General features: G+C 48.5%; 1 protein-coding gene and 1 long non-coding RNA gene across 4 annotated transcripts; both read left to right on the top strand.

The window, feature by feature from the left end:
- Positions 1-932: 932 nt before the first annotated feature.
- LOC121466282 lies at positions 933-8,359 on the top strand. Of its 3 annotated transcripts, XR_005976758.1 has the most exons (5): positions 933-3,014; positions 3,450-3,512; positions 5,812-6,879; positions 7,013-7,142; positions 8,225-8,359. It is a non-coding gene; the product is annotated as an uncharacterized LOC121466282 (long non-coding RNA). The 3 variants fall into 3 exon arrangements; XR_005976755.1 differs by lacking the exon at positions 933-3,014 and having other exon boundaries at positions 3,395-3,512; XR_005976756.1 differs by lacking the exons at positions 933-3,014; positions 3,450-3,512 and adding an exon at positions 3,855-3,981.
- Positions 8,360-22,923: 14,564 nt separating this feature from the next.
- On the top strand, positions 22,924-25,732 carry Kcna5 (potassium voltage-gated channel subfamily A member 5). Its single transcript, XM_041637363.1, has one exon. It carries the CDS (start codon positions 23,124-23,126, stop codon positions 24,930-24,932), a length of 1,809 nt encoding a protein of 602 aa, XP_041493297.1. The 5' UTR covers positions 22,924-23,123; the 3' UTR covers positions 24,933-25,732.
- The last annotated feature ends 1,503 nt before the right edge of the window (positions 25,733-27,235 follow it).

Raw genomic sequence — 27,235 nt, 5'->3', positions numbered from 1 at the left:
CACTGGATGATTGTCAGATCCAACAGAAAAAGGACTATTTTGAATGTGCATCAAGGTTGATTACTCTCCACCCTGAAGGACAGTCCCTGACCCAGTGAGCACAGTGCATCCCACTTACCAAGTGTGTATCTCTGACCTCCAGACTGTCTGGACCTAAATCTCAGCCTCACAAACTGTGTGATGTTGGGCAAGTTCCCTAACCTTTCTGTGCTTCGCTTCCCTCATTAGTGAAAGCTTATTGTAGGTACAGTTTCTCGTTCTCTGCCTCAGGGAAGAACCATGTCTTACCTGGGGACCCCAGGGATGACTTAAGCCACTCAGCGGTAAGACAGATGACCAAGGATCTCCCCACGGGCTGCAGTAGCTGTTCTGAGAGCAGGTGGGCTAAGCAGGGCTGGGGGCAAAGCATGAGGGTCTTTCTACTGTTTTGTTTGGGGTGGACAGAGATCTTGGGCAGCATTTAATCACACTTCCTCCTCAGCGTGGAATGCCAGTAGACACACCTCTCCCTAGTGTGGATGGCCCATAAGCCGATGGGAGCACTTAATGGGGGGGGGCTCAGTGAGCACTGGACTTCCTGGGAGACATCTAGCCCAATTCTCTTGCACTGACCTGCTATCCCTAGAGTAATGTGACTTCTCAGGATTTCAGGTCCTGCATGGCGGTCTCCCAAGACTGCCATGGCAATTGTAAGGATTGGGAGTGTGAAGACCCAGGGCTGGCAGCGGATGGCACCCAGCCTTCAGATGGCAGAGTTTTACCTTCCAAGAGCATTATCTCCAGGATTTGGTCCTAGGATGCTTGCATCAGGCTATTCAGGGTAGCCAGTGATCCAGTCCCCACAGGGAATTCACAGCCTGTCTCTAGGATTAGACTTTGCATGGTACTGACAATGCTTGTCATGGGTGTGAACAAGAGCAGAAGCAGTGGGAGGTTTTGTTGCAGATGGACAAGGGACTTGGGTTAACACGAAGCAGGATGTGAGTTGTCAGACATGGAGAAGCAGGTAGTGAGTGTCAGGGCACGAGAGGATGAGACTGGCCCATGCGCAGAGCAGTACACAGGTCTCAGGCCGGGAGGCTCTGGAGCAAGGGCCACCTGCAGACACTTTTGGAGCCTTCAAATGTGATTCTTCGGGGTAGGCAGTGGCACATGATAGGATGGTGACGGGTACAAGGACTTGTGTTCTGGTTGGAGACCAGCTGAGAATCTGTGCAGGCAGTGTCAAGGGCACACAGGGGTGACTGCAAACGCAGTGTGTACCCACAGGAGTGTGCAGCCCGGCAGGTGCAGCCCGGCATGGTTCCAGGCAGTCACTGTTTTTTTCCACATCCTGAGATCGTGCCATTGTCCTGGCCCCAGGTGTAGAAACTGGAGAGTTCCTAGCCGTGGTCCTTGGTGTCTTTACAGGGCTACAGTGCACAGTCTGTCAAAAGAGGAAACTGAGGTACTATTTCGTAAAGAGCCTGGTAGGAGAAGATGCCCCGGGGTTACTGTAACGCCAGATGCAAGTGTTCACAGACTGCATTGGCTCCTAAACTGGGGTGCTGTCCTTTGTCTTTGAAATGGGTGAATGTGTGTAGGAGAGGTCTATGGACAGCCATTTAAATCTCTGCTCTGTAGGTGCGGATTAGGGGAAGTCGTGGGAGGAAGAGGAGATTCGGAGTTTGCAGTGACTACAACTTTCCTGCAGGTCATTGCTACACAGGGAAGTGAAGGAGAGATAAGGATTCCACAGGTTAAGACAGACAGAGGCCTGATCCTTCATCTCTGTGAGAAAGGGGCAGGGAAGAAACAGACTCAACACTGGGACAGGAAGCCAGGATTTACGCAGGGTCAGACAGGCCACAGGGCGCTGGAGAGGCCCATGCACACAGCTTCTAGGTAGTGCCACTGATTTTACTTTGATGGTTTATTTATTTATATTTTATTATATTTTGAGACAAGATCTTGTCATGTAGCCCAGGTCAGTCTTGAGTTGATGCCTACATGGTAAGAGCACCTTTGCAAGAGATGATGTTCTGAGACAGTCCACACCGGGACGGTAGAAGACTGTCCGCCTCCTGTGGTGCTGTCTATCCTGAGGTCCTCCTGACCCCTGTCCCCTGTTCCTCTGGTGCCTCTTATTCTCTTTGACTTTAAGAAAAGCAGGGTGAATAGTAAGAGTGGACACAGATGGCTTTGTGTCCACAGATGGAGTAACTTTTGCCACCGTTCAGCCATGACAAGTTCTTACGTTCCAGGGTAGGGTGTGTAGATTAGGAATGTTAGGTAGGAGGAACACGGATGTGAAAGAAATACAGAGACATAGGATAGTACTGGGAGGGCAACTCGGTGAATAGTGAATATTGAATTCGCCTGTGTTTAATTTTCATACACTTTTATACCCCTATACAGAAGTGGGGGAAGAAAGCAAAAGACAGCTTTACCATGACACAAAGGACAACCAGAACAGTTGCTTGCTTCAGTACTTGAGACATCAAGCCATTATTTCCTGAGTAAAGCATTTAGCGGCAGGAATATGCAGTGAACACACCTTAGACCAAGTATCCTGTAGGCAGCCACTCACAATATCAAATCCTCCTATTTTAAAAGAAGGAGCAAAGAATAGGCTTGAATTCTCTGACCTTTGGTCAGAGTGGAGCAGATCCACCTCTATGGGCCATCTTGGTGTCCAAAACACCAAGCAACCACACCTGACGTCAACAGCTTTGAAAGAGCAAACATAAGCTCAAACTCTCTGACCTCCAGTCAAGGTGGAACAGGCTCACATCTGTGGGCCTGCATGTGAGTGTGTGAATGCGTGTGGGCGTGTGAATGTATGTGTATGTGTGCATGCCTGAGAGTGTGTGAGGGGATAGGACTCACCAGCAGACCAGAGCACAGGGTCAGAGAGCTTCCAGGTGAGGTGGGGCCAGAGGATGCTTCAGCCGGACTCCTGTCAGCCTTCACAGCTGGAACAACAATCCTGGTGGCGCTCGCTCACCGAGGAGCCAAGAGCAGCCTCTTTAGGAGTAAGTAAACAGCGAAGGACCAGAGGGTTCTGTGGGAGGTGGAAGGAGTCAGGGATGCTCCATCGGAGCCAGCCTTAAAGTATGAGACGAGAGAAAAACAGAAGAGGGGGCTCCTCTGTGCCTGCGTGGCCCTGACCTCCACCCCTTACTTGACGCACTTATCTCTAACCCTGTCCCTTGAATCCTGTCATCTCGAAGCCACTGCCATAGACTGCAAATTTCAAATAGAGCAACCAAGGGTGGACACAAGGACCAATGTGGCCAATAACATGCTTTGCAGTGTATGGACGGTGCATGTCCAATATCCCAAAGCAAGTCCAGAAACCAGTGGCCATGTCAAGGAGGTGGGGAGGAGAGTCATAGACTCAAGGAAGGAGGCAGGAAGTGCAGGCATCAAGGGTTTAGACAAGATACAAACCCTGCTTCTACTTACAGGTGCTGCCTTGGCATACCCTGGAAAGCTGTGGAATACACAAGTCCAGGCCTCAGACAACAGAGGTAGGAGATAGTGCTGGGCAATGAGAATGTTCATTTGTTCACTCGGCCTACCTGACATTCTGAGGTTAAGAGGTGGGGCTGAGCTTGCTTTGGAGCCAGCTAAGGGAGGGCTGGGGGTGGTGGAACTGCCATCCAGACAGCCATTGTCCCTCTCTGCTTCTCTGGATTCAGGGACACTCCTGGCTTCTGGTACCTATGTCACTCCCAAAGAATCAAAAAACCTTCCTAGCTCTCAGCTTCTCCAGGCAGCAGTAAGCCCTGTGGTTTTTAGTCCCAGGGGGACCCTTAGAACTGGCAGGATCTCTTGCCTACAACTTGGGCCCACTGTTCTTTCCAGGTCATGTATTCTGATAGGTGTAGGTCCTTTTTGGGGCACCTAAGGGATAAGTCAGAAGACCCTCGAAGAGTCACCGTAATGCCTAAGAGTTCCTTTTCATCTGTGACCGTTCTACCCCTGTGATCAACCTTGGTGAGTCATCTTAACCAGAAGTAGGCTTAAGATCTGGTGGCTAGACAGACGTGTGAATTCACCATGGCTCCAGACCACACAGCCACTACCATTTCTGCCTGTTGCTGCGAACCTCTGTCCAGCTCTCTAAGCCCACAAATGGGCCTTTCCTCAGATCTTTGGGAACCACTATTCCACAGGTTCGCAAGGAGCTTATGCTGTGACAGTCACAGCACGTACCCCAGGAGGCTCCCAGTGGGGACTAAGGCAGGGATGTCAGTTGATTTAGGTAATTATGAGTCAGGGGAAACAGTTAAAGGCACAAGCTGGAAGCACATAGGAGGGGCAACACCTGCCCCTGGGCAAGGGCCTGGAGTGTCAGAAAAAGCTTTTCATGAAAGGTGGTAACAGTTTGTGCTAGTCACAAGAAATAAACTGCACTGGGCTCAGAGGTCCTTGTCACGCTGCCGGTGGAGGCATTGAAGCTGCAGAGGGGTCAAGCACATTACAGATGTCAGGGAGCAGGGGCAGGATGCAAAGCGAGGTGCTGTGGCTGTAGAGCCTGTACCCCTACCCCATCCAGAGCTAGGTGTTCTGACTACTTATCCATAGCCTCTAGAGGAACCAGTGAATCGTCCAGATGGTGCCAGGCCTGCCTGCTCCTTCCTTATTTGTTTACTGTCTGCCAAAATGGCAGAGTGACCCACTCCAAACACCAAAAGATCTTACACTACCTTCGTGGGTGGCTGGCAACTTGGCTGAGGTTGAAGGGCCATAGTTGTCCCTCCTTCTGCCACTTCCAGAACCTGTGGAGGAGCCACCTCTGGGCTCCGGTTTTTCTCCTGATCTGTGACTTATTTCTGTCTCCCTCCCAAAAGGCCAAGTTAAAAGGCGGGGCCCATGACTTAGCAAATCTCTTTAAATAAAGGTAGGCTCTGTAGAGTAACTGGTACTGGGTGGGGCACACATATACCTCACAGGACACAAAGTATGCCCTAGAGAACTTGTCATTTTATTGGGAGAGCCAGCCACTCTGTCTGCTGCCACTCTAAACCTTGGCCACTCCCCCTCTCACCCATGCCAGCTTCTTGCACAGAATCCTCAGTAGCTCCCTTGGCTTCCATGACCCTGGAAGGCAGGTGTTCTGCCAGTGTGACTTGGTACTCAAAACGGTGCTCATATGGACAACCATTGAGCGAACCAATACAATATTGCCATTTATCATAAATAAATAGTAAATCATTCAATGGCAGAAGCCATGTTCCTTAACCAGACTCCAGCTCCTTCCTGAACCACCTCTTTTCCTTTGATTCTGGTGGGGGCCTGCATCCCTGGTCAGGGATCTCCATCCACCTAAAGCTCCCCTGGAGCTCAGAGCATTTGGGTGCTGTATTCTTAAAGCAGTATCTCCTCTGCTTTGTTGGCGTTTGTCCATCTTCAGTCTGCCTCTGACCTATAGAACAACTCCTGTTCTCTAGGCACCAACCTTGGAGGTTGGAGTGCATCTTCCATCCTCAACTAGACTTTGAGCTCCTTGTGTATAGGAAGGATGGAGGTGCAAACTTAAGTTCAGCCCAGCCCCTTGATCCCTTGATACCCAGCAGGACATCATACATTGTGGATACCCCGAGGGGTTCATAGTTGTGGTCTCCAGTTTCACACACTCACACACACACACACACACACGCATGCACGCACGCACGCACGCACTCGCACGCGCACACACACACGTGATCTTGGACACAGTGGAGTGTTCTCACAGTGTCACTCCGTATCAGTCTTCAAAGCCATGAGTTTCAGTGTCCTGATCAAACTTTGTGACGTGATCCTCAACTTTGCCCCCTCCTTCAGGTTCATGACTGCCTGGCTCCTGGCTGACCACAGTTCCTTCTGCTCGCCTCTTAACGACAGGGGGCTGGGGCTGAGGCTGGGACTGAGCACATGGCTGGAAGTTACGGAGAAAAACACGTGCCTGAAGAACCACTGTGAGCGGCCGGCGTGAGCTGGGGTCCCTGGAGCCTTCTGAACTGGGGGCCGTGAAAGGCTCCCCTGGACTTTACCAGTTTGGATGTCAGTTTTGCCAGTTCCTTGTCATGTGACATGGAACTTTCCTGAAAGTGGGGTTGGGGTGCAGTTTGTATGTATAAATGGAGAGCTACAATACCCACTAACTAAATCACATCATTATTGCTATTATTCTATTTCAAGTGGAAGCAGAGGGTTGCAAAGTTCAATCTGAGGCCAGATAAGCCACTGGATGGAAAATGAGTGTGGGGTCATGGGACCTGGGCAGGGCCCCAGTGTGAGAAAAACAGGTCCCGGGGTAGCAGATCCAGCCCAGGTCTCAGCCTCCACCCTGTGTGCGGCAACCGAGAAGCCCCTTTGCTTTTCTCTTCCTTTCTTCCCTCTTTACTTTTATTAGCCTTTTTCATGGTTGGGGACTGAATAACCTAGGACACGGCACATGGCCTCTGCCACATTAGCTCTTTCCATTTTTATTCATTTTTATTTTTTAGACAGAGTCTTTTACTAACTCTCCCAAGTCAGTCTTGAACTAGTAATCTTCCTGATTCAGTCTCCCTATGAGCTTGGATTACAGGCCTGGCTAACAATCTAAGTTTTCAACAACAACAACAAAAATCCTTCCACGATCAAGGTTAGGCTTGGCATGTTCAAAAGTCCTTTTGCGATCACCCAGAAGTTTCTCCCCTTCTTTTCCAAGCTAGTGGCCATCTGCCTGCAAACAGGTAGACACCATGGGAACAGAAGGCCCATAGAAACAGGCAGAGTGGCAGTTGGGCTCCCCTGGCTAGCCCTGTCAGTAGCATGTCGTCTCACTGAACTTCCCCTTCACGCTCAGCAGATGGCGACCGTGTGCTAGTGCTGCTGATTCCCTGATGCCACGGAATTGCTTGCAAGGTAAAAAAAAAAAAAAAAAAAAATCCTCCCCCTGCTCCTGTCTGGAGCTCTATCAGGCAGGTCCGCATGTCATTCCAGGTATCCCCCTGCTCCTGTCTGGAGCTCTATCAGGCAGGTCCGCATGTCATTCCAGGTATCACCGCAGGTGCTTTCCTTCAGCTGGATGTCGGAGCTTGGTGCTGGTCCCTGGACAAAGAGATGCTGGGGAGGTAGCATCTCCCTACCTTGGGCTCCTCACTCTTCATCTCTGCACCTGCATGGAAGTGGGTACCTCCCGCCCGATATCAATGGGATTCTAGATTAACTGGAAAATGAACAATCTAAAAGATAATACATGGCAAAGGTCATCTGACAGCAAAGGCATCTTTACACGTCAGTGGGGGAGGAGCCTGGCTGGGAAACCCCGAGGGTCTACAGGATCACGTGGATGAATCAGATCGTAACTCATGTGTGGCAATGTGAAAGCGAGGGGCCTCTTTCTTGTGAGCCTCTTACAGGTCTTGTTGCCTGTGTTCTAGAAGGAAGGATGAAATGTCGGAAGGATCCTAGTCTCTGAAACCAGACTACCCAAACCCAGTTTGGCCATTTATTAGTTGTGTGCCTTTGGACAGCATCTAAAATTCCAGAACCTCAGTTTCCTTATCTGTAAGGCAGAGGCTGCAGGAGCTTAAACTGCACACGGTTATGTGTACTCTGATTGGCTTTAATAATAAAAACCCAGAGTCAGATATTGGGGTACATGCTGAAAGATCAGAGAAGTAAAGGAGTCAGCCACTAGAGAGACTTTTTAACTCTACTGAATCCTCAGACTGAAGGGATCAAGATCCTTTCTCCATGAATCCTCAGATTGAATGCCTTGAGATGTCTCCGCCTGCCTTATATTCCTCATTCTGCCCAGCCATATTCCTTCCCGTCTCCACCTCCATAGTGCTGGGATTAAGGGCATGTGACTCCCAGATACTGGGATTAAAGGGGTGAGCCACCACCACCTGGCTGTGTTTATCTTTGAGACTGAATCAATCTCATGTAGCCCAGGGTGGCCTTGAATTCACAGAGACCCCCTGCCTCTGCCTCCCGAGTGCTGGGATTCAAGGTGTGTGCCACCATTGCCTGGCCTCTATGGCTAACTAGCGGCTAGCTGCGCACTCTGATCTTCAGGAAAGCTTTATTTGTGAGATCACAAACAAATTATCACCACAATTATGTATTGTTTAAAATGATTTTAGAGTCATAATGTATCTGGTATAGCATAATTATACTAAGCTAATGTTTGGCTGCTATCATTTTTCTTTTGTTTTAGTTTTTCCTTGAGGAAAATAACTAAATCACCTGTCCTTCCCAAAAGGGTGTCTGAAGTTCCAGGAGGAGACGAGCCTGGAGAAAGAAGACCCCAAGAATGGACACAGTTCCCTTCTCCCTCTCAAGGTTTTCCTTCTGCAAGAACCTAAATCAGGGTCTTCCAGCGTGTTTATTGACATGGTACCATGCTCTTCAACTGGTGGGCTAGAGTCCAGTGTGTTCTGGCTGGGAAGTTATGTGATGTCCCTGTGGAGGTTCGGGAGGAAGCAGGTCGCTGCTGGGCTGAGTGACAGCTTGGGAGATGGACATCTCTGTGCTGGCATAGCTTGTCTCAGAGCTGGCCCTTCCCTGGGGTCATGAGGTCAGACCTTTGCTGCTTCTTAGCGCCTCCTGGAGGCAGGGAAGGTGGCCTTCCAGGAGCTCAGTCAATAGCCCAGAGAATGAGCTAGGGTGGGGGTGGGGGAGTAATTCACACACTCACATAGTATCCTGCACCCCAGCCGGCTCTCCATCGTCAGCTTAGCTGGCTCCTGCCAGATCTCAGGTGAAAGCTTACTGAGGATTTTCTCTACAGGTTTGTGGGAGTGTGCCCAGCTGTGAGGGAAACATCTCCATCCTCTGACTGGTGAGAAGACCCTGTTAGCTCCAGGATCCTCAGCTGTATCCTCAGTTATGCTTTGAGCTACAGTCATGTTGATACATGATCCTGAACAGGCCTTTCTTATCCCAGTGTCTTCCTTGGTCTTCCTACATGTTGGAGTCTTGGTAGCTACCACCTTTGTTCTTTGAGCTAACCACAATAAATGAGCATGACAGGAAATGTTTAGAGGGTGCCCAGGGCTCATTCCCATCAGCTACAACGTGAGAGCTTCAGCTAGATGACCCATAAGGGCATATGTCCTGTGACCCATGACTGCTGACCAGACACAGGTGCCTGAGTAACTTGAGGCTTAGGGGCCATCACTGGCAGATACTGGTGGCAGTCTGAGGTGTCTGCCATAGGTAGCGGGAGTCCCTTGGCTCATCGTCATTGCTAGCATGACGAAACTGAACAACACATGGGGGTGGCTGATAAGGAAAAGGTTTGGGAAGATTCCTGGAATCATGGGCTGGGGCTGGAGGCTTTTTTTCTGAACAGTGAGAGGTCTTCCTTCTGCTGGTGGACAAGGGGCCTAAAAAAGAGGACCCAGGGAAGGGTGTGGTCCCTCCTCAGGATGGCTTCTGATGCTCTCCCCTTTTCCTCCTATATTTTCCTTCTTCTAGGATCAGTCTACGGCCGTCACTGCTCACTCTTTCTGCCATCTTTTCACCAAGTGCCCCTCACAGATGACTTTCAAAGCAACCATGGTTTTCCATGTTGGTCTCACCATCCTTCTTCTCTTCAGCTTCCACCAGAAGACGTCTCCCAAGGGACACGGGAAGAGGCTGACTGAGGACTGAGGTGTCTCCATGGAGACCTGGGTAGAGCAGCTCTCAGCTCAGCAGACCCCGCCCCCAGAGCTGCGGATCATCTGGATCATCCAGTGAAAGGAGAATCTCTTCCCTTCTGGAGTTCAGGAGGAATGCAGTGGAACCAGGCTTCCTACCCACTGCTCGCACAGATTTGTAGCTATTTGTGTACCTCCTGCCTCTACTAGATAGAGTCCCCTAATGGAAGGGACTGTCGTCTTTTCATTGGCCACTGCACTGCTCATTGACTTCATCGCAACAAATGTGCCTCTAAGATTTGGCGTCTGCAAATAGTGGTCATGGCCACTGGTAAAGAACAGGCCTGGGTGTGGACACAGTCAAGGATGCCTTGCTATCTGGCTTATGGGAAACTTACGTGGTTTCCAATGTGGCTGTGAACAGTTACCCCCTCCCCCACCTAGCTATGGGCTCACCACCCTCTACACACGTGTCTCTGTAGTTCTCTGATTCCATAGTACAAGGTTAGGGGGGCAGAAAGGGACATATGCATGGATCAGAATTGTTTTGTCAACCTGTGGGGTTTTTTCTTTGTTCAATTGTTTCTTCTATAAATATCGGCAAATAAAATTATCTAAGATTGATGCTTCTCCTGTCTCAGTGGGAGGCACTAAGAACTCTGAATGTAAATTGTGCAACAAGCTTCTACCGAGGAATAACGGGACTGGTGAGAAATGGTTGATCTTCATTTAGTTCACACATAGAAGTCTCCTGACACACACACCGTGAACACCCGAGGCAGGTGAGTGAGCTGGCCCCAAGGTCATAAGAGCAAGAGAGCTACCACTGTCTCCCACTAGCTGCAGCACTTGGAGGAGCCAGCCCTGAGCATCGCCAGGGCAACCCGATAGAATCAAGCCATCCTGTTGGTGGAGATGTGGATGAGCTGGCCCCGAAGTTGTGAGCATGGAAGAGCTGTCCCCATCACTCATCTGTCATATGGCGGCACGGGTGGCAGAAAGATGCCCCTTCCCTTGCCCATCAATGCCTGAGGCAGGTGGGAGAGCTGATCTTTACTTTAATTAGGGATATATTAAAGTTCACTTTTTCCTGTGTATAAAAATAATGTTTTTTTTTTATTTTCTAAACATCAATCTATATTATACGATTGAACATTTTTTGACTTTCAAACTAACCTCCCCATCCACACACACTGTTTAAAGTGGAAGTCCCAGGATCACTGCTTTGACTTCCTGGTTGTCCCTCTGCAGCAGTAATGAGGTCAGTGAGGAAGTCAGAGCCACCCTCCGATCAAAGGTGTGCCACATTCCTTCCTTCCTGTGCTTCCAAAGGATGTAGCGCTAGCCTGTGGGTGTGCGAGCCTGTGGGTGTGCGAGCCTGTGAGTGTGCAAGCCTGCGGGTGTACAAGCCTGTGGGTGTGTGAGCCTTTGGATGTACAAGCCTTTGGCCGTGCACAAACCAGACACTTCTCTTGCAAATGAGAGAAGTGAGCCTGAGAGGCTCAGAGGTCAAGTGATTTGTTCAAGGTGACTCAGAGTATAAAGGAACGCCAATGGAGGCCAGGCTCGTCTCATTTTAGAGCCTAGTCCCTAAAAGTGCTTGGAAGGCAATAGGGTCAAGCGCTGAGTCCTGCCAAGGAAGTTCCTGAGTAAAATGGAGTCTTTAGTAATATCTGTCATGAGGTGCGTACTCAGCTGTGCCCCTTGGCAGCGGAGTTCTATCTTGGTGCACAATCTCATTTCATTTCTAGTGTTTGCAAAGCACTCCTGGGGGAGGGGGGCCTGAGTTCCTTTCCTTTCTCATGCCTGCTTTCCTTCCTGGGCTGGAGCTGGCCTGCCAGAGAGCAGCCAGCAGGTGGTGCTGTCTCAGTTAAGACGCTGTGAAATGGCAGGAAACTGGCTCCCAGCCTTTACTGTGTGGATGTCCCAGTCTTTGGTGACTGTCTCATTACCCACACCAGGACACTGACTTGTCTCCATTTCACTGACTTGAGGGAGCCAAGGGCTTGGTGGAAGAAGAAAGTTAGAACAAACAAAGACCTTCCTCTGGCCTCAGTTCTGCAGAAAAGCCCTAATGACACCCCTACCACCAGGAATGGCCATGGCCCTGCCATTTGCCCCTCAAGACCCTCCCCCACTTCCTTATCTGAACTAACACTCCGGTCTCCAGATCTATAAAGTAGGGTCACTCGCAGCACCCACCTCTCAGCATTGACTGTGTTGGCGCTAGCGTTCTGTTCCAACCCAGTTTACTTGGAGATAGGGTCAGATACAGAGGGTGAGGGCCCGACTGTAAACCCAGGCTGATTCAGCTGGACTTCTGGCCCAGTGGTTGGGAATCCTGATGCCCACAGCCCCCTTCCAGACTGACCTATGGGCCTTGGAGAAATTCATGTATTAACCTATTCAGTCTAAAGACTGCAGATAAAGAGAGTCACAGGACAAGGCCTGGATGCTGCTGAGCACACTCCAGGAACCCATATGTCTTCAGCATGCAAGCTCCCTGGACTCAACTCTGACATTTTCATGGAGATTTCATTGCATGGACATAGCTGATGAAGTTGTTAGGTGTGAGTAACAAACTGACGTCCGTCTGTCTGTCCTCCTAGTCCCCACTAGCTCTCAAGTCCTGCCTTAGTTCTTCCAGTGACAAGCCCCCATGAAGCTCCCTAGGGACTTCAGTCTTCAGACCACTTGCTGTTATTGAGAAAAATCCACCATTTTGAAGATTCCAAGGCTCTTAGAGGTCTTGTTATTGGACACCGAGATGAAAACCAAACATCATGACTGCACCGCTCAGTTCACGTATTCTACACGGACCCAAGATAACCTAGAAACTCGGTACTATCTTTTCCATCTTATAGAAAGAAAAACAAAGGTTTGGATAGGTTAATTTACTTATCCACACCATGTAACTAATAATAAGAAGTACAGACTGGGGAAGCTAAAGAGATGGCTCAGTGGTTAAGAACACACACTGCCCAAGCAGAGGACCGGAGTTCCCAGCACCCCCTTCAGTCAGCTCACAACCATCTGTAGCCCCAGCTTCCGACACCTTCTGACCTGCAAGGACAGCTGTACTCCTATAAAAACACCCCCACAGAGACACACATGTATACACACAATTAAAAATAAAAAAATACAAAACAGGAAGTGTACGGGGGCATTCCAGCCTTGGGCTTTGTCTCCCAAATGCATGCTCTTTAACCCCCCAAAGTGTTAGTAGCCTTCTTCCCCCCACTACCACACACATAGGGGAGAGAGAAAGAGAGAGAGGGAGGGAGAAGAAAGAGAGAGAAAGGGAGAGAGAAGAGAGAAAGAGAGAGAGAAGAGAGAAAGAGAGAGAGAGAGAGAGAGAGGGAGAGAGAAGAAAGAGAAAGGGAGAGAGAAAGAGAGAGAGGGAGGGAGAGAGAAGAGGGAAAGAGAGAGGGAGAGGGAGAGAGAAGAAAGAGAGAGAGGGAGGGAGAGAGAAGAGAGAAAGAGAGAGAGAGAGGGAGAGAGAAGAAAGAGAGAGAAAGGGAGAGAGAAGAGAGAAAGAGAGAAGAGAGAAAGAGAGAGAGAAGAGAGAGAGAGAGAGAGAGAGAGAGAGAGAAAGAGAGAGAGAGAGAGAGAGAGAGAGAGGGAGAGAGCGCGCGCTCTGGCTTGAGCTGTAAGTTTGCATCTCACGAGGTCGGGAAATGACTCCCACTAATCTAGTAGAATAATCCCAGGGTTCTAAAGGACCATGTAGCTCACGCAGCCAGACACAGGGACTGTTGTCAGCAATCTCTTTGTTGGTAGAAGGAAAGGTGAAGCCTTCTGAGAGCTCCAGTGGGTGGTGGCTGGCCACCAGCCAACAGACTACGATCCATGATCACAGCCCTTAGTATCAGAGTCCTGCTAGCAGCTTCAGCCAACTGAAAATACGTCAGTGTTTCTCCCCAGATTACTAAAACAAAGCAGGGTAGGAGGGTGGAATCCATCAGTGGGCTGAGCCGTTGAGGGAAAAGAGAAGACAGACATTAAAATAGCAGCAGATGAATACCACATAATTTCAAGCAGTCAATAATGTCATGCCAAAAAGCTGGTACGGCCACTGAGATAATTGCCCTTCTCCTGATTAGCATCTTTATGAGAAAAGGAAATGATTGCTATGTGTAAGAAATCATGCTGCCTCTCGCTTCATAGGCAGTGGCGGTAATGGGAGACCAGGATCCCAATCTGTAGGCTAGCCACACGCATTGCCTTTAAGGAGTAGGCATGGGATAAGTTAGTCTTTGGGGTCACTGTTCATCATTGAGGAGGTATGGGGGATACTACCGACTAAGCTGGATCTTATGTGTCTGGGTTTGGAGACTCTCCGATCCCTCATCAGAGCAAACATCACCATGTTTCACGACTGTAATAGGCTATTTGACAAGCTCACCTCTTATATCCCTTGCAGCTTTCCAAGTTAAATTCCAAATCACCAGACATGCTCCCTGGGATCGGAACCGTGTGACAGTCCAATAAGTCATCCATTAAGGATGTCCGCATCTTCATCCCCAGAACCTCTGAACATGCTACTTTAGATGGTAGAAGGGACCTTACGAACTTGAGTTCATTTTAAGGACCATCAATTAGGAAATGTTTTGGATGAGATGGATGGAGTGAATGTAATTACATTCTCATAAGAGAGAAGAGGGTGAGGATGGGTCAGGATAAGAGGTATAACAAAACAGAAGTTATATGTGGATGATGACATGGGGGCCATTAGCCAGGGGGTGCAGGTGGCCCTGAGAAGTTGGAGCAGACCAGAAAATAAATGCTTCTAGAGTCCCTGAAAAACTTCAGACCTGCTGAAATTTTGATGGTAGATCGAAGAAGGTAGTTTTGAACTTCTAGCCTCTGGAACTGCAAAATACTGAGTTTATTCTTGGAAGTTTGTTATAGCAGCAACAGAAAGCTGATGCTACCTCGAAAGACCTAGCGCAGATGATGTCAACATCAAGATGCCAACATCTCCGATGACACAAGTTAGGGTCCTCTGAGAGGCGGAAACCTCAATTGAGAAAATGCCTCCATAAAATCTACCTATAGGCAAGCCTGTTGGGTCTTCTCTTGATTGATGATGGATGTGGGAGGGTCCAACCCTTTATGGTGGTCCTGGACGGTGTAAGAAACTAAACTGAGCAATCCATAGGAAGCAAGTCAGTAAGTAGCATTGCTCCAAGGTCTCTGCTTCTATTCCTGCCTATGTGTTGCTTCCTTGAGTTCCTGTCCCAACTTCTCTCGGTGACGGAGTATCCTCTGAGGCTTGTAAGCAGAAATGAACACTTTAATCCTCCAGTTGGTTCTGGTTTTATCACAGTAATAGGAACCCTAACGAAGGCAACGAAACTCTCTCTTACCCCATACCTTCCATCAGGGTCTCCCATGCTAAAGCTGATATCCCAAGATTCACTTTTCCCAACTTTCCACTAACGCCGAGAATCACAGCTGCGTCATGGTGTCAGCACAGGGAGAGGCCACTAGTGACAGTGTCAGTCACTGTGAACAGTTAATGGGTGTGGCGCCAGCAGATGCTTGTTATAGTCGAATGGGGCAGATTGACTAGTGTCGATAAACACATTGAGCACTGTGGCTTCTGAGACAGTTGATACTTAGAAACTCTATGGGAAGTAGTGTTTACTGCTGTTTTCATAGTGTCTTCACACAAGGAAAATGAGATATCATATGTGGGATTGCTGAGTCTCTGCCCAGGTCTGCTTCAATCAAGATCCCCATCCTGCACACAGGAGAATTCGCGACCCAGCCCCAGTTCCAGTCCACTATGCACCTCCAGTAAAAAGAGCAGGCTCTTGAGTGGACAGGCTCTCTGGGAAGTCCTCTCTAGCTCTAGTGGATATCCGGATCATGTAGGAACTTCCTATAACATTGGTTCCTGAGCCCATCTCCAGATATTCCAATGCAGTATGTGTGGAGAGGGCACTGGGAAACTCACTTCCCAGGATGCTTCGGTTTCATCCAGTATTGCTGGTCAATGAATGACACTGGAGTAACATGCAAGCTGATGACCACTGCACCTCTAAGACCAGCTGCTTCAACACCTCTGGGCCTCAGGACTCTGCCACGATTGGTGCGAGGTTTTGCCAAATCAAAATAAAAAGGATTTACTTTGATAAGCATACTGAGAGGAAATGGATACAGAGATGAGTATTGCCCATGAATTGTTACCATCCTCATGTTTCCTCCAGATTTACAACAGCCAAGGGATCTTACATGTGCTTAGCTGCTTTTCAATAAAATGCTTTTGTCATGCTTCTTGATAACCTCACCAAGATTCAAAAACACATCTTCTGATACAGATTGCAGTGAGCTGAAAAAGTCAGTGGATCTAATATGCTAAATGCACATGAATTATAGTTAGAATTGGAAAATTGAAAATACAATTCCACCATCCCTAACCTTCCACAATAGGGAAATTATTGCCTAATGATCTCATAGAAGGCTTTCACCCTATGTGAGTAGGGGCTGTGGTTAGATAGTTTGGGAGAAGACAAGAGGGATAATAGAGAAAGAGAAATACTCGCAACTCAGCTCTAACCTGCAGTTTGCCAGTGGAGGAGGGGTGACCATGGGAAGCCCAGGAGAAAGCAAGACACTCAGGACTCACCAAGGCCAGCTGCTCCATGAACTTCCGGCTACTGTGTATTTAGGTCACATTATGCTCTGTTTGTCCTCTGGAAATGCACTGGACCCATTAATGAATTTATTCCGTGATTATCACTGTGTAGGGAGGCAGAAAGGAAGGGGTGGGAGAGGGAGCCAAACTCCAGATGTGAGCATTAATTTGTGAATGGCCTCTCATCTTAATCCTTCCAAACTGGAATCTGGGTCAATGGAGGCATAATCTCTTTCCCCTCCCCCCTCACTCTCCTAGGATGCTCCTTCCATGACCACCCTACTTGTTTCCCATCTCTCCACAGGCAAGGGAAAGACCTGTGTCTCCAGCCTGCATGCATCTGACTTGTGTGTTCTGTTTCCTTCCACTTCTGTGCTTTTTCAAACAGGAAAGGGAGGTTGCTTCCAGGGCTTCCTTCCATGGTGCTGGATTGAGGGGCAATGAGGAGAGAAGAGGTGGAGAGGAAGGAGACCTTCTCCCTTCCTTTATGCATATGCTACATGTGGAGGAGGGAAATGTGTCTGGAAAGAAGATTATGCAAGAGAATAATATCACCATTCATGTTACACGTGGAGGAGGGAAATGTGTCTGGGACAGAAGATTACACAAGAGAATAATATCACCATTCTGTTGTCAATGATTGCTTGATCATGTATCTTTCTAGTGTGGCATAGAATTGTATATTTTATAAAAATAGTAAAACCCAAACTACCTTTGATCATTGATCAACTTTTATTTATTTATCAGAGAAGAAAAAAATACTTTGGTAGATTTCAAACAGATTGATTTCTATTGGGCTCTCACTGGTGCAGACAGGGAAGTCTTAAGGTTGCTTTGCCTTCTCTGGACAACTCCTCAAAAAGATGCTGCCCTGATCTGTGTGAAAGGGTAGTGGTTTTGTTTAGTTGCTATTTTGGAGGGAGGGGAATTTCGATGACAAGGGACATGCATGTGAGCAGGATAATGTGGGAGAGTTCCTTCTAAGAGTGATCAAAGAGCAAGGAAGATGTAGCCCCAAATTCAGCATCTCTCAGTTTGATGGTGGAATCTGCCAGAGCTATTGTTCCAGCAAAACAGTCTCTGGTCCACCTCCTTGAATGGGAGAGCTGGAAGAGGCCTGAGTTCTAAGACTTGGCTCCCTGGGTACGCATCTTCAACTTGTTTGCAGATATGCAAACATTTCTGATGAGGGTCTCTTGTGGATCGCCCCTCCACTGTGGAAAGGCGCAGTTGATACCTGGTGCTGTAACTAGAACCAAATGTTATTTCTGTTTCTTTCTGTCCATTTAAAATTTGCTCAGTAATGGGAGTCCTCCTGCCTAGATCTAGATGAATATATAGGTCTCCATGTTTGGGGTTATATTAATGTAATAGCATTATATTAATATAGTACACAGAACTATAATGACTATATAGGAGTTAAGTTATGTAATCCAACATGCTAAATTGGAATTTTACCCACAATATTGTTTTTACCCACGAAGTTGATGTGACTTGTTTGGTAATAAATAATTTAGTAATTTAATTTGCTCTGAGCTAAGGGTCAGAGCAAACCTAATTTACTCCTTGCCCTATTTGGTCATCTAAATGGCTCTTACATTTATCTGGTTAGATATCAACTCCTCAGTCTCTGTGAGTGTTCGCTATTGTTAGAAATCACCTTTGCTTCTGTCCCTCACTTTCCCCTTCCTGCCTGCCTGACCCAATAGCTGCATTTGTTATTAGCTCAGCTGCAATCAGTGTATCTTCACTAAAATGTATAATATAGAGTTCACACAATGTATAATTTTGTAAGAAGTCAGAAGTTAGTAAAGCATAGCCTAGTTCACATTCTCTCTTCAACTCTCTCTCTCTCATTTACCTACTTATATATTTACTTGTCTATTGATAGATGATAGATAGATAGACAGATAGATAGACAGATAGATGATAGGTAGATAGATAGATAGGTAGGTAAATAGATAGATGATAGGTAGGTAGATAGATAGATAGATAGATGATAGGTAGGTAGATAGATAAATAGAAAGATAGATGATAGATAGACAAATAGATAGATGATAGGTAGGTAGATAGATAGATGATAGATAGATAGACAGACAGACAGATAGATGATAGGTAGGTAGATAGATAGATAGATAAAAGATAGATAGATAGACAGACAGATAGTTAGATAATGAGTGGTTGGAACCAAATGTAGGTGCTCACATACACCTCCTTAAGCAGAAAGACAAAGATGCATTCTAGAGGGAGCAGAGTGAAGTGGGGAGAGGCGAAATCACGCACAGGAGGAATGAAAGACAGGCACATCAACACAGCTGCTTCGATCGAGACACGAGAGAAGTGCCTAAGTGTGGAGAGAAGGCGCTCCTGGTCTAGGGCTGGGAAGATGGTAAGACATGGTTCTTCCTTCACGAACTGGCTTCCATCCACCTGCCTGGCCAGTCTCACAGAACCTTTCCTCAGCCTGCTGTGTCAGCTCCATTAACGTTTTTATCTGGTCCTCAAGCCAGACCTGGGATTTCCTTTCTAAAGTCATAGTCGTCCTTCCACCTAAACAGCCCATCTTCCGCTCACTCCCTCAGGAAAGCCTCTCTAGGTTCCAAAAAGAGCCTGAACCCCACTGTTCTTACAGCACCCTGTGTTCTGTGAGGAATCTCTCAAAGTTGGAATTAAATAAGAAAAGTAAAATTAGGCATCAGTGTGTTTTTCCTACCTTGGGGTGTATCACCTGCCTTGGTCGTTAATGTATTACTTATCCACTGGGGACATAGCTTGCATGCAGTAAACATTAATTAAGTAAATGAATAGTTTTCAGTTTTATCTCATTAGCCCAAGTAAGCCTTGAATTGTCTATGTAGCTAAGGGTGACCTTTTGAACTCTTGATCTTTCTGCCTCCTCCTCCCAAGTACTGGATCTTCAGGTATGTGCCATGTCTGGCTTAGTGGGTGTTTTGTAAGATAAACTCTTGCTGTGTAGCCCTGGTTGGCCTCAACTGTGCTGCCTCTACCTTATAGGTACTGGGATTAAAGATGTGCAGTACCATTATTGACTCTGTTAATAATGGCTTAATAAAGTTGACATTTAGAACACTTTTTTCTATTTTCTCTCTCCCTTCTCCTCTAGCCCCGGTGCTCTTTCATTTCAATACCCTCCTTGTAACTTCTCTCTTTGGTTATGCAGTCTTGCCAAGGCTTCCCATGGTCTAGGAGGACCACTCTTAGGAATCACTGTCCTTTCCTTTTCTCTGTACATTTTATCCTGGGAAAATGGTGAGGTGTTGCAGAGAATTCCTTAAGGTCATCATCTGAATCTTATCTGAATGAGGTTGCTATTCAAGGTGTGACCTCCAGACAGCTGCATTGGCACCGCCTAGGAGCTTTGTCTAAAGCTACAGTCTAAGATCCATGCCGCCCCAGAGTCTACCTTTCGACAGGACCCTAGGGTGGTGAGTCACAAAACACTGTGAAAGGTGTGTTTCCTGATGTGGGAGGCCCTTCTGCATCTTGTGAATATGTTTCTTTACCATATGTTTGGTTAATAAAGAAGCTGATTTGGCCAATAGTTAGTCAGGAGACAGCTAAGCAGAAAATCCAAGCAGAGATAGAAGGGAATAGGAGATGGAGTCTGGGAGACATCAGCAGCCACATGAAAAGCAAGAGGTGAGGTAATAAGTCACAAGCCTAGGGTAAAATACAGAATAATAGAAATAGGTTAATTTTAGTTGTAAGAGCTAGTTAATAATAAGCCTGAGCTAATAGGCCAAATAGTTTGCAATTATATTTTTGGTTGTGAGCCCAGCCTTTAACGGCTGAGCCATCTCTCCAGCCCTGTTTGCAGTTAACATTAAGTCTCCGAGTGGTTATTTGGGAACTGGCAGGCTCGAGAGACACCTCCTGTTATAGTTTCCTACAGCTACCTGAATAGAAGGGAAAGCCTACTGCAATCATGTGCTGTGTCAAAGGCAAGGGGGGACCATCTCGGAGTGATGATAACGAACAGGAATGGCAGGAGGCCAGTCTTGAGACCACAGTGCTGGGGTATGAAAGGAGAGAATAACAGTTGAGCAGGGAAAGTCAGACTTGGCTAGCTCCTTGGTGATCCAGAGTAATAAGTGTGAGTGGGATTCTAGGTGCAGGAGCAGAAACCAGATCTTTGTGAGCCTGCTGTGCAGAAAGCTGCCCAGGAGGAAAGTGGTCTTTATAGGAAAGCCAAGTCAGAGATAGAGGCTGAGGGTTCCCAAGCCTAGGAGCTGTCAGATGACTTTCCTTTCAGTCATGAAGGGTGGTTGCATCAGCCTGCCTGTATGGCTGCCACCTGTGACACCCATAGGTAACTAAGCAAGAAGTCTAGGGGAACTGCTAAGTATATAAGAAGCAGATTTAGAACAAAGGAGGCCTGGCTAATGTGCTTGCGTCCTGTCCTTCTATTCTCTAGGAGATAGTTTTCCCAAAGATTGCTGGAAGATAAGCTCCAGAGAACTCATCCCCCTGGGGAGCTCAAGGGTTGACCATATGAACCAATAAAACCCATCCTTGTATGTACAAGATGCACAAGTCAGTGACTAGAGACAAGGCTGTGGGTCTCTGACCTCACCCTCTCCATCCCAGCAGGGAGGAACCTAAGTATCTGTAAAGAGGAGGTTGCAGGTGTTATATAGTAGAACAAAGCTTGTCCCAGCGTGTGTAAGGTCCTAGACTAGATCCTCAGCTCCTCAATAAATAAAGAAAAAGGAAGCCAAGGTGTAGAGAGCACAAGACCCTAAGGTTAGCCACTGATGCAGCCACAAACCGCCTTTCACATCCAGGCCCAATCCTCAGCCCTGCACATTTGTAGAGAACACATACACAAAGTCATCCGCAACCAAACATCTGCTCGAACCCAGTTCCCAGCAACTGCCTTATGCATGTCCTTAAAAAAAATCACACCCACGTGCATTTCCAGGGCTGACACAAGTTTGTGTGCCTCTTGCTGTTCCAACGAACTCTGCATCAAGTTTCCAAGACACAGACATGTATGGACCCATTCACAGCCAAGAGGCTATGACATCCCTGGAGTAGAATCTCCAACAATATGCAGGAAAAGAAATAGACAATTATATATAAGTAGACATTCAGAACAGCATCAACTTCACAGCAATACAAAACTAAGAAACATCTGGAGGCGGCTGTATCTGGAGTTGCCAGGCATGCCTTGAAAAATCCTCCTCTTGGTTTTTGATGCACACAATAGCCCCATGGACTAAAAACAAAGGTAGAGAGGCTGCAGGAGGCAAGGGGACCCTGGAATCTATAGGTGCCTAGGACTATATATTATCTCTGCCATCCTACTGCCTCCTGCAATGGAAGAGAATGCTCTTGGGACAGATACGGACAGGCATGACTCCAGCGGCTTGGATTTGAATTATAGCTTTATTGCTTTCTATTTCTGTGCACCTATGGAATTTTGTCAGTCTTTCTGTGCCTCACTTTCTTTGTATGTTGAAGGTAGTAATGACACTTACTTACAGAGTAAGATGAGGCAGACATGCCAAAAACAAGTAAGTTCCTAGACATTCTCCACGTCCCTCTCCTTACACTGGTCTAGATGCAGCTCCTAGTTACTAGCCCAGAGTTTCCCCTGCACACTCTTTCCCCACCAGGATTTATAAATTTATATCTCCTCTCATGTTTTTTTTTTTTTAACAGTTGAGGATTTGGTGGAGAGTTTGGAGGGATAGTGTAGGATGCAGGTTCACGAGACCAGACAGTTTCTCTCTTGATGGGGCTGTCCCTGAGCCTGAAGATCAGATCACCAATGTCTGGGCTGAAAACCAGGTTCAAGGGGTGCTGGGAGGTCTCAGCCTCCTACCTTTCAATGGGTGTGCAGGAAGACCAGAAGAGCTCCCTCTCTCCCTCCCTCCCTCTTCCTCCCTCTCTCTCTCCCTCCCTCCCTCCCTCCCTCCTTCCTCCCTATTTCTCCTTCCCCCCCCTCCACATACACACAGTTCACCACTCCTCTCCAGTCTATTTCTTTCCTAAGAAAGGAGGCTGGTAATATTCTAAAGCAGTAGTTCTCAATCTATGGGTGGCGACCCATGGATAAACCTCTGTCTTTCAAAGTATTTACATGGCGACGATTTCCAACACTGACAAAATTTCAGTTATGTACTAGCAACGAAGCAATTTTGTGGTGGTGGGGGTCACCGCGACATAAGGAACTATATTAAAGGGTCGCAGCATTAGGAAGGTTTGAGAACCACGGTTCAAAAGAAACAATATACAAAGGACTCTCTCTAGTCTCTCATTCTCAGACTCAGCTAAAAGCCTTTCCCTTCCATCTAAAGCAGTTCCCATCCTCTGGTGTCCTCTTGGCTTTCAGTGCGTTCCCAGGTGATCTGAGATCCTGAAGCTATTCTCATCCTGTTGCCCTGGGAGTTTCAGCACTCCTGGAACAACCTGTTCCTCGCTCCTCCCGCTGCCTCCTCCCCTTCCCGTCCGTTTTTCAGCGGGGCCCCAGCTGAACTCTCCGGAGAGACACTCTCTGACTCTGTCCCCAGAGGAGAAAAAGGGAGGGGGAGGAGGAGAGGAGGGAGCCACAAAGGGCGGAGGCCGGGGAGCTCAACCAGAGAGGGGCTGCTGAAGGCTGCGTCTGCAGCAAGAAGGCTTTTCTGCTGCCTGGTAACCAGCTGCTGGAATACACACAGAGAGGCTGGGAGTAGGGGCAGAGGCTTTTTGACGTCAGGACCAGGCAAGGGGATCTGGCCAGCTATCCTAGCCAGACCAGAGACAGCTGGGCTTTCGGCTGGAGAGAAGCCCAAAGCAAGGCGCGGAGCGTGAGTGAGTTGGGGGTGTGGAGGTCGGTTTCTGGGGCGCAGCATGCCCCCTGCCCCTGGGTCATGGAGATCTCCCTGGTGCCTCTGGAGAACGGCAGTGCCATGACACTCAGAGGAGGAGGGGAGGCAGGGGCAAGCTGTGCGCAGACCCTCAGGGGAGAGTGTGTGTTCCCTCCGACGGCTGGGCTCAGTAATCAGTCCAAAGAACCCTCACCGAGGGGGCGAGCCACGCCAGGGGATGAGGACCAAGTGGGGAGGCCTTTGCCCTCTCTGCCTCGGAAGCTGCCACAGCCTAGAGAGCCATCTGCCGATAATGAGGAGGAAGAAGGCGACCCTGGCCTGGGCACAATGGAGGAGGACCAGGCTCCACAGGGCGCAGGGTCGCTCCATCACCAGCGTGTCCTCATAAACATCTCTGGGCTGCGCTTTGAGACGCAGCTGGGCACCCTGGCACAGTTTCCCAATACCCTCCTGGGGGACCCAGCTAAGCGCCTGCGCTACTTCGACCCCCTGAGAAATGAGTACTTCTTCGATCGCAACCGGCCCAGCTTCGATGGCATCCTTTATTACTACCAGTCAGGGGGCCGCCTGCGTAGGCCGGTCAACGTCTCGCTGGATGTGTTTGCAGATGAGATCCGTTTCTACCAGCTGGGGGACGAGGCCATGGAGCGCTTCCGGGAGGATGAGGGCTTCATCAAGGAGGAGGAGAAGCCCCTTCCCCGCAACGAGTTCCAGCGCCAGGTGTGGCTAATCTTCGAATACCCAGAAAGCTCCGGGTCCGCAAGAGCCATCGCCATCGTGTCGGTCTTGGTCATCCTTATCTCTATCATCACCTTCTGCTTGGAGACTCTGCCTGAGTTCAGGGATGAACGGGAGTTGCTCCGCCACCCGCCAGTGAAGCCCCAGCCCCCAGTCCCCGCCCCAGGGGCCAATGGCAGCGGGGCCGGCGCCCCTTCCTCTGGCCCCACAGTGGCACCACTCCTGCCTAGGACCTTGGCTGACCCATTCTTCATTGTGGAGACTACATGTGTGATCTGGTTTACTTTTGAGTTGCTTGTGCGCTTCTTTGCCTGCCCTAGCAAAGCTGAGTTCTCTAGGAATATCATGAACATCATTGATATTGTGGCCATCTTCCCCTACTTTATCACCCTGGGCACCGAGCTGGCAGAGCAACAGCCAGGAGGCAGTGGTCAGAACGGGCAGCAGGCCATGTCCCTAGCCATCCTCAGGGTGATCCGCCTGGTCCGGGTGTTCCGCATCTTCAAGCTCTCCCGGCATTCCAAGGGGCTGCAGATCCTGGGTAAGACTTTGCAGGCGTCCATGAGAGAGCTGGGGCTGCTCATCTTCTTCCTCTTCATCGGAGTCATCCTCTTCTCCAGTGCCGTCTACTTCGCAGAGGCGGACAACCAGGGGTCCCATTTCTCCAGTATCCCAGATGCCTTCTGGTGGGCAGTAGTCACCATGACCACTGTAGGCTACGGGGACATGAGGCCCATCACGGTGGGAGGCAAGATTGTGGGTTCACTATGCGCCATCGCTGGGGTCCTCACCATTGCCCTGCCTGTACCTGTCATTGTCTCCAATTTTAATTACTTCTATCATCGGGAGACTGACCACGAGGAGCAGGCTGCCCTGAAGGAGGAGCAAGGCAACCAGAGGCATGAGTCTGGGCTGGACACAGGGGGTCAGCGGAAGGTCAGCAGCAGCAAGGCCTCCTTCTGCAAGACTGGGGGTTCCCTGGAGAATTCTGACAGTATCAGAAGGGGCAGCTGCCCCCTGGAAAAGTGTCACCTCAAGGCCAAGAGTAACGTGGACTTGCGAAGGTCCCTATATGCCCTCTGTCTAGACACTAGCCGGGAAACAGATTTATAAAGAGACGGGTGACAGTGGAGCTAGGAACAGGGATGGGTGGTCCTCTTGAGCCTGGGCATCTGTTTTATACCACAGAGTATTTTAAGCCCACCTGGTCACTGATTTATGGAAGTTTGCCTTTCTCCTTTTCACCCTCCCCACCTCCCTAAGCTCTAAGGTCTCCATTTTTTCCCTCCTCTTTGCATAACCCCAAGGGTCACCTATTTTTAAGAAGTATCACATTCCATGACGCAGGAGCTGTTGAAGTGGTGGGCTCTGTGAGATGGATGTATTCCTAACCAGTTTTCTATACCCAGCAGAGGAATAACTCAAACAAAAAATGACTTTAAATAGCCCGGATCCCGTGGGATTCCATAGCCCTCCCTATCCCTACGTTCCAAATTTACTTTACATGTGTATGGGGCAAATATTGTTTTTATGGCTGATGAGTGCATGTTTGTACAGCGATGCACATGAAGAATATTTGGGTGTGTTCTTAAGATATACTTTAAATTGCAAAAGAGTTGGGGTCATCTTTTCTTAGCACACGTGGGGTCAGAGACCCTGAAAAAGCTGTTCATGTTCCTGTGCTATTGGAGCTTTGTGTCTAGGATAGAGAATGTTCTAGAAGACCAGCACATAGTTTTTCTTTTCCTTTCCTTTCCTTTCCTTTCCTTTCCTCTTTCTTTCTTTCTTTCTTTCTTTCCCCATAAATATTTCTTGTGACTTTTCAGAGAAGCATTTTAATGACGTTGAAAGAACGCATTTGAGAACTCATCCTTTTTATTTTGATACCAAGAAATAAAATGCGACTCCATTGGGACAAGTGTTGGTTTTTCTGCTGCTGTTGTGTGTTTTGACATGGTAGCCGTGAAGTCTGCCACTTGCTGTCTGGTTTCAGAGTCAGTGCAAATGAGTTAAAGGGGCCCGAAAACCTAGGGAGCTCAGCATCCTCCTTTTGGGGGGTCTCTGAGCTTAGAAGGACGATAGACAGATTGTTTGTGACATAGATGATTACAGTCAGTACAGACAGTCGAAGGGGGATTAAAGAAAAGGTGTGGCAAGCCTGCCCTGCAAGTGTCCTCTTGTGGCACCAGCTCTGAGTTTCTCAAGGTTGTCTCCTTTATTCTAAGTCCTAAGTCCTTCTTGTTACTGTTCCCAGTGTTCTGAGAAGCAAGGCTGATAATGCTCACAGACAGGCCTAGTCAGAGGAGTACAGTCTGGTCAAGGTCACTGGGGGAAAGCGCCTGCCTGTTCACTACCCTGGAGCCTGGTTTGGCAGAGGTGTGAGCCATGGATTCCTGGTGGGGAATATGGGAGGTTTCCTTGTTCCAGCTAAAGGACAAACTGTGGGTTGGCCCCCATAACCCTTAAACTCAGAATGAGTCTTGTTGTTCCTCCTTCAGCTGGACGGTTTGGGGCGTAACCCCACAGCAGGTTTTATTCCAGCCGTGGTGTCTCTCTGGGTTCCTGAGCTGTCTGGGTTCCTGCTGTTGCTTTTTCTAGCAATACAGGCTGGTGGTTTTACAGCCTCCCTGGGGAAGGCCCCTGGTTCAGTCATCCCTCCTTCAAGATGACACTGGGTTTGGTGGCTAATTCTGAGGGTGTGGCTGGGCCCCCCTATTAATGATTCACTAAGTTCAAGTCTAAGAGGTGTAGCTTTCAACAAGGCAAGATATAAAAAGCGGTGTCTGAAAACCCAGTCATCTCTAGTCAAGAACTGTTCTGATAGCAGCTGATCGGCAGGGGTGCCAGAAGGACTTGGAAGCCTGCCTGCCTCTGTTGGTTTTCAGTTCACACTAAAGCTCAAGGGGGAGGAGCAAGAGGCCTGTTGGTTTGTGATTTGTGGTGTGCCTAAGCAAGGCACCTGCCAGAGTCCTGCTCCACAGTGTCTCCTCCGACCACTTGGTGCTTTGTTTGAAAGCTAGTGTTTGAGATTGGGCACGGGCCTGGGAATTGGATCTGGGAGGTAGCTGCTTCCAGTTCCATCTTCTCTCCTGGCAAAGTAAAACAGATGCCACACAGATTGGCAGGAAGGCAGGCCGAGCTGCCCTCAGGGTTCAGGTTTATCCAGGTGTTTAATGAAGTATTGGCCCATTTATAAAGACTTAACATCTTTGAGGTGTCCAGGGAATGGGTGCAGTGTCCACACATGCTTAGCGGCAGAGTGGAGGAAATGAGGAAACAAGACTGTTGTTCCTCTGGGGGGAGGGGCTGCTGTTGGGGTACCCTACCCAGTTCAGGTCTACAAAAAGACACCAAGATGATTTAACTAGGCTTTCCCGGTCCCCTGTTCCAGGGTCCTACTCTAGATAGTGACAGCA

This window comes from Microtus oregoni, unplaced genomic scaffold, assembly GCF_018167655.1.
Source record: "Microtus oregoni isolate MIOR12 unplaced genomic scaffold, Mior012 000002F_ref0000024, whole genome shotgun sequence".
Lineage (NCBI taxonomy): Eukaryota > Metazoa > Chordata > Mammalia > Rodentia > Cricetidae > Microtus > Microtus oregoni.
Note: the sequence above shows the minus strand (reverse complement) of the source record. Positions and strands in the feature narration are given on the sequence as shown.

What these genes read in the sequence shown, in the direction of transcription:
- Kcna5 (XM_041637363.1), top strand. Translation starts at nt 23,124, where the DNA reads ATGGAGATCTCCCTGGTGCCTCTGGAGAACGGCAGTGCCATGACACTC.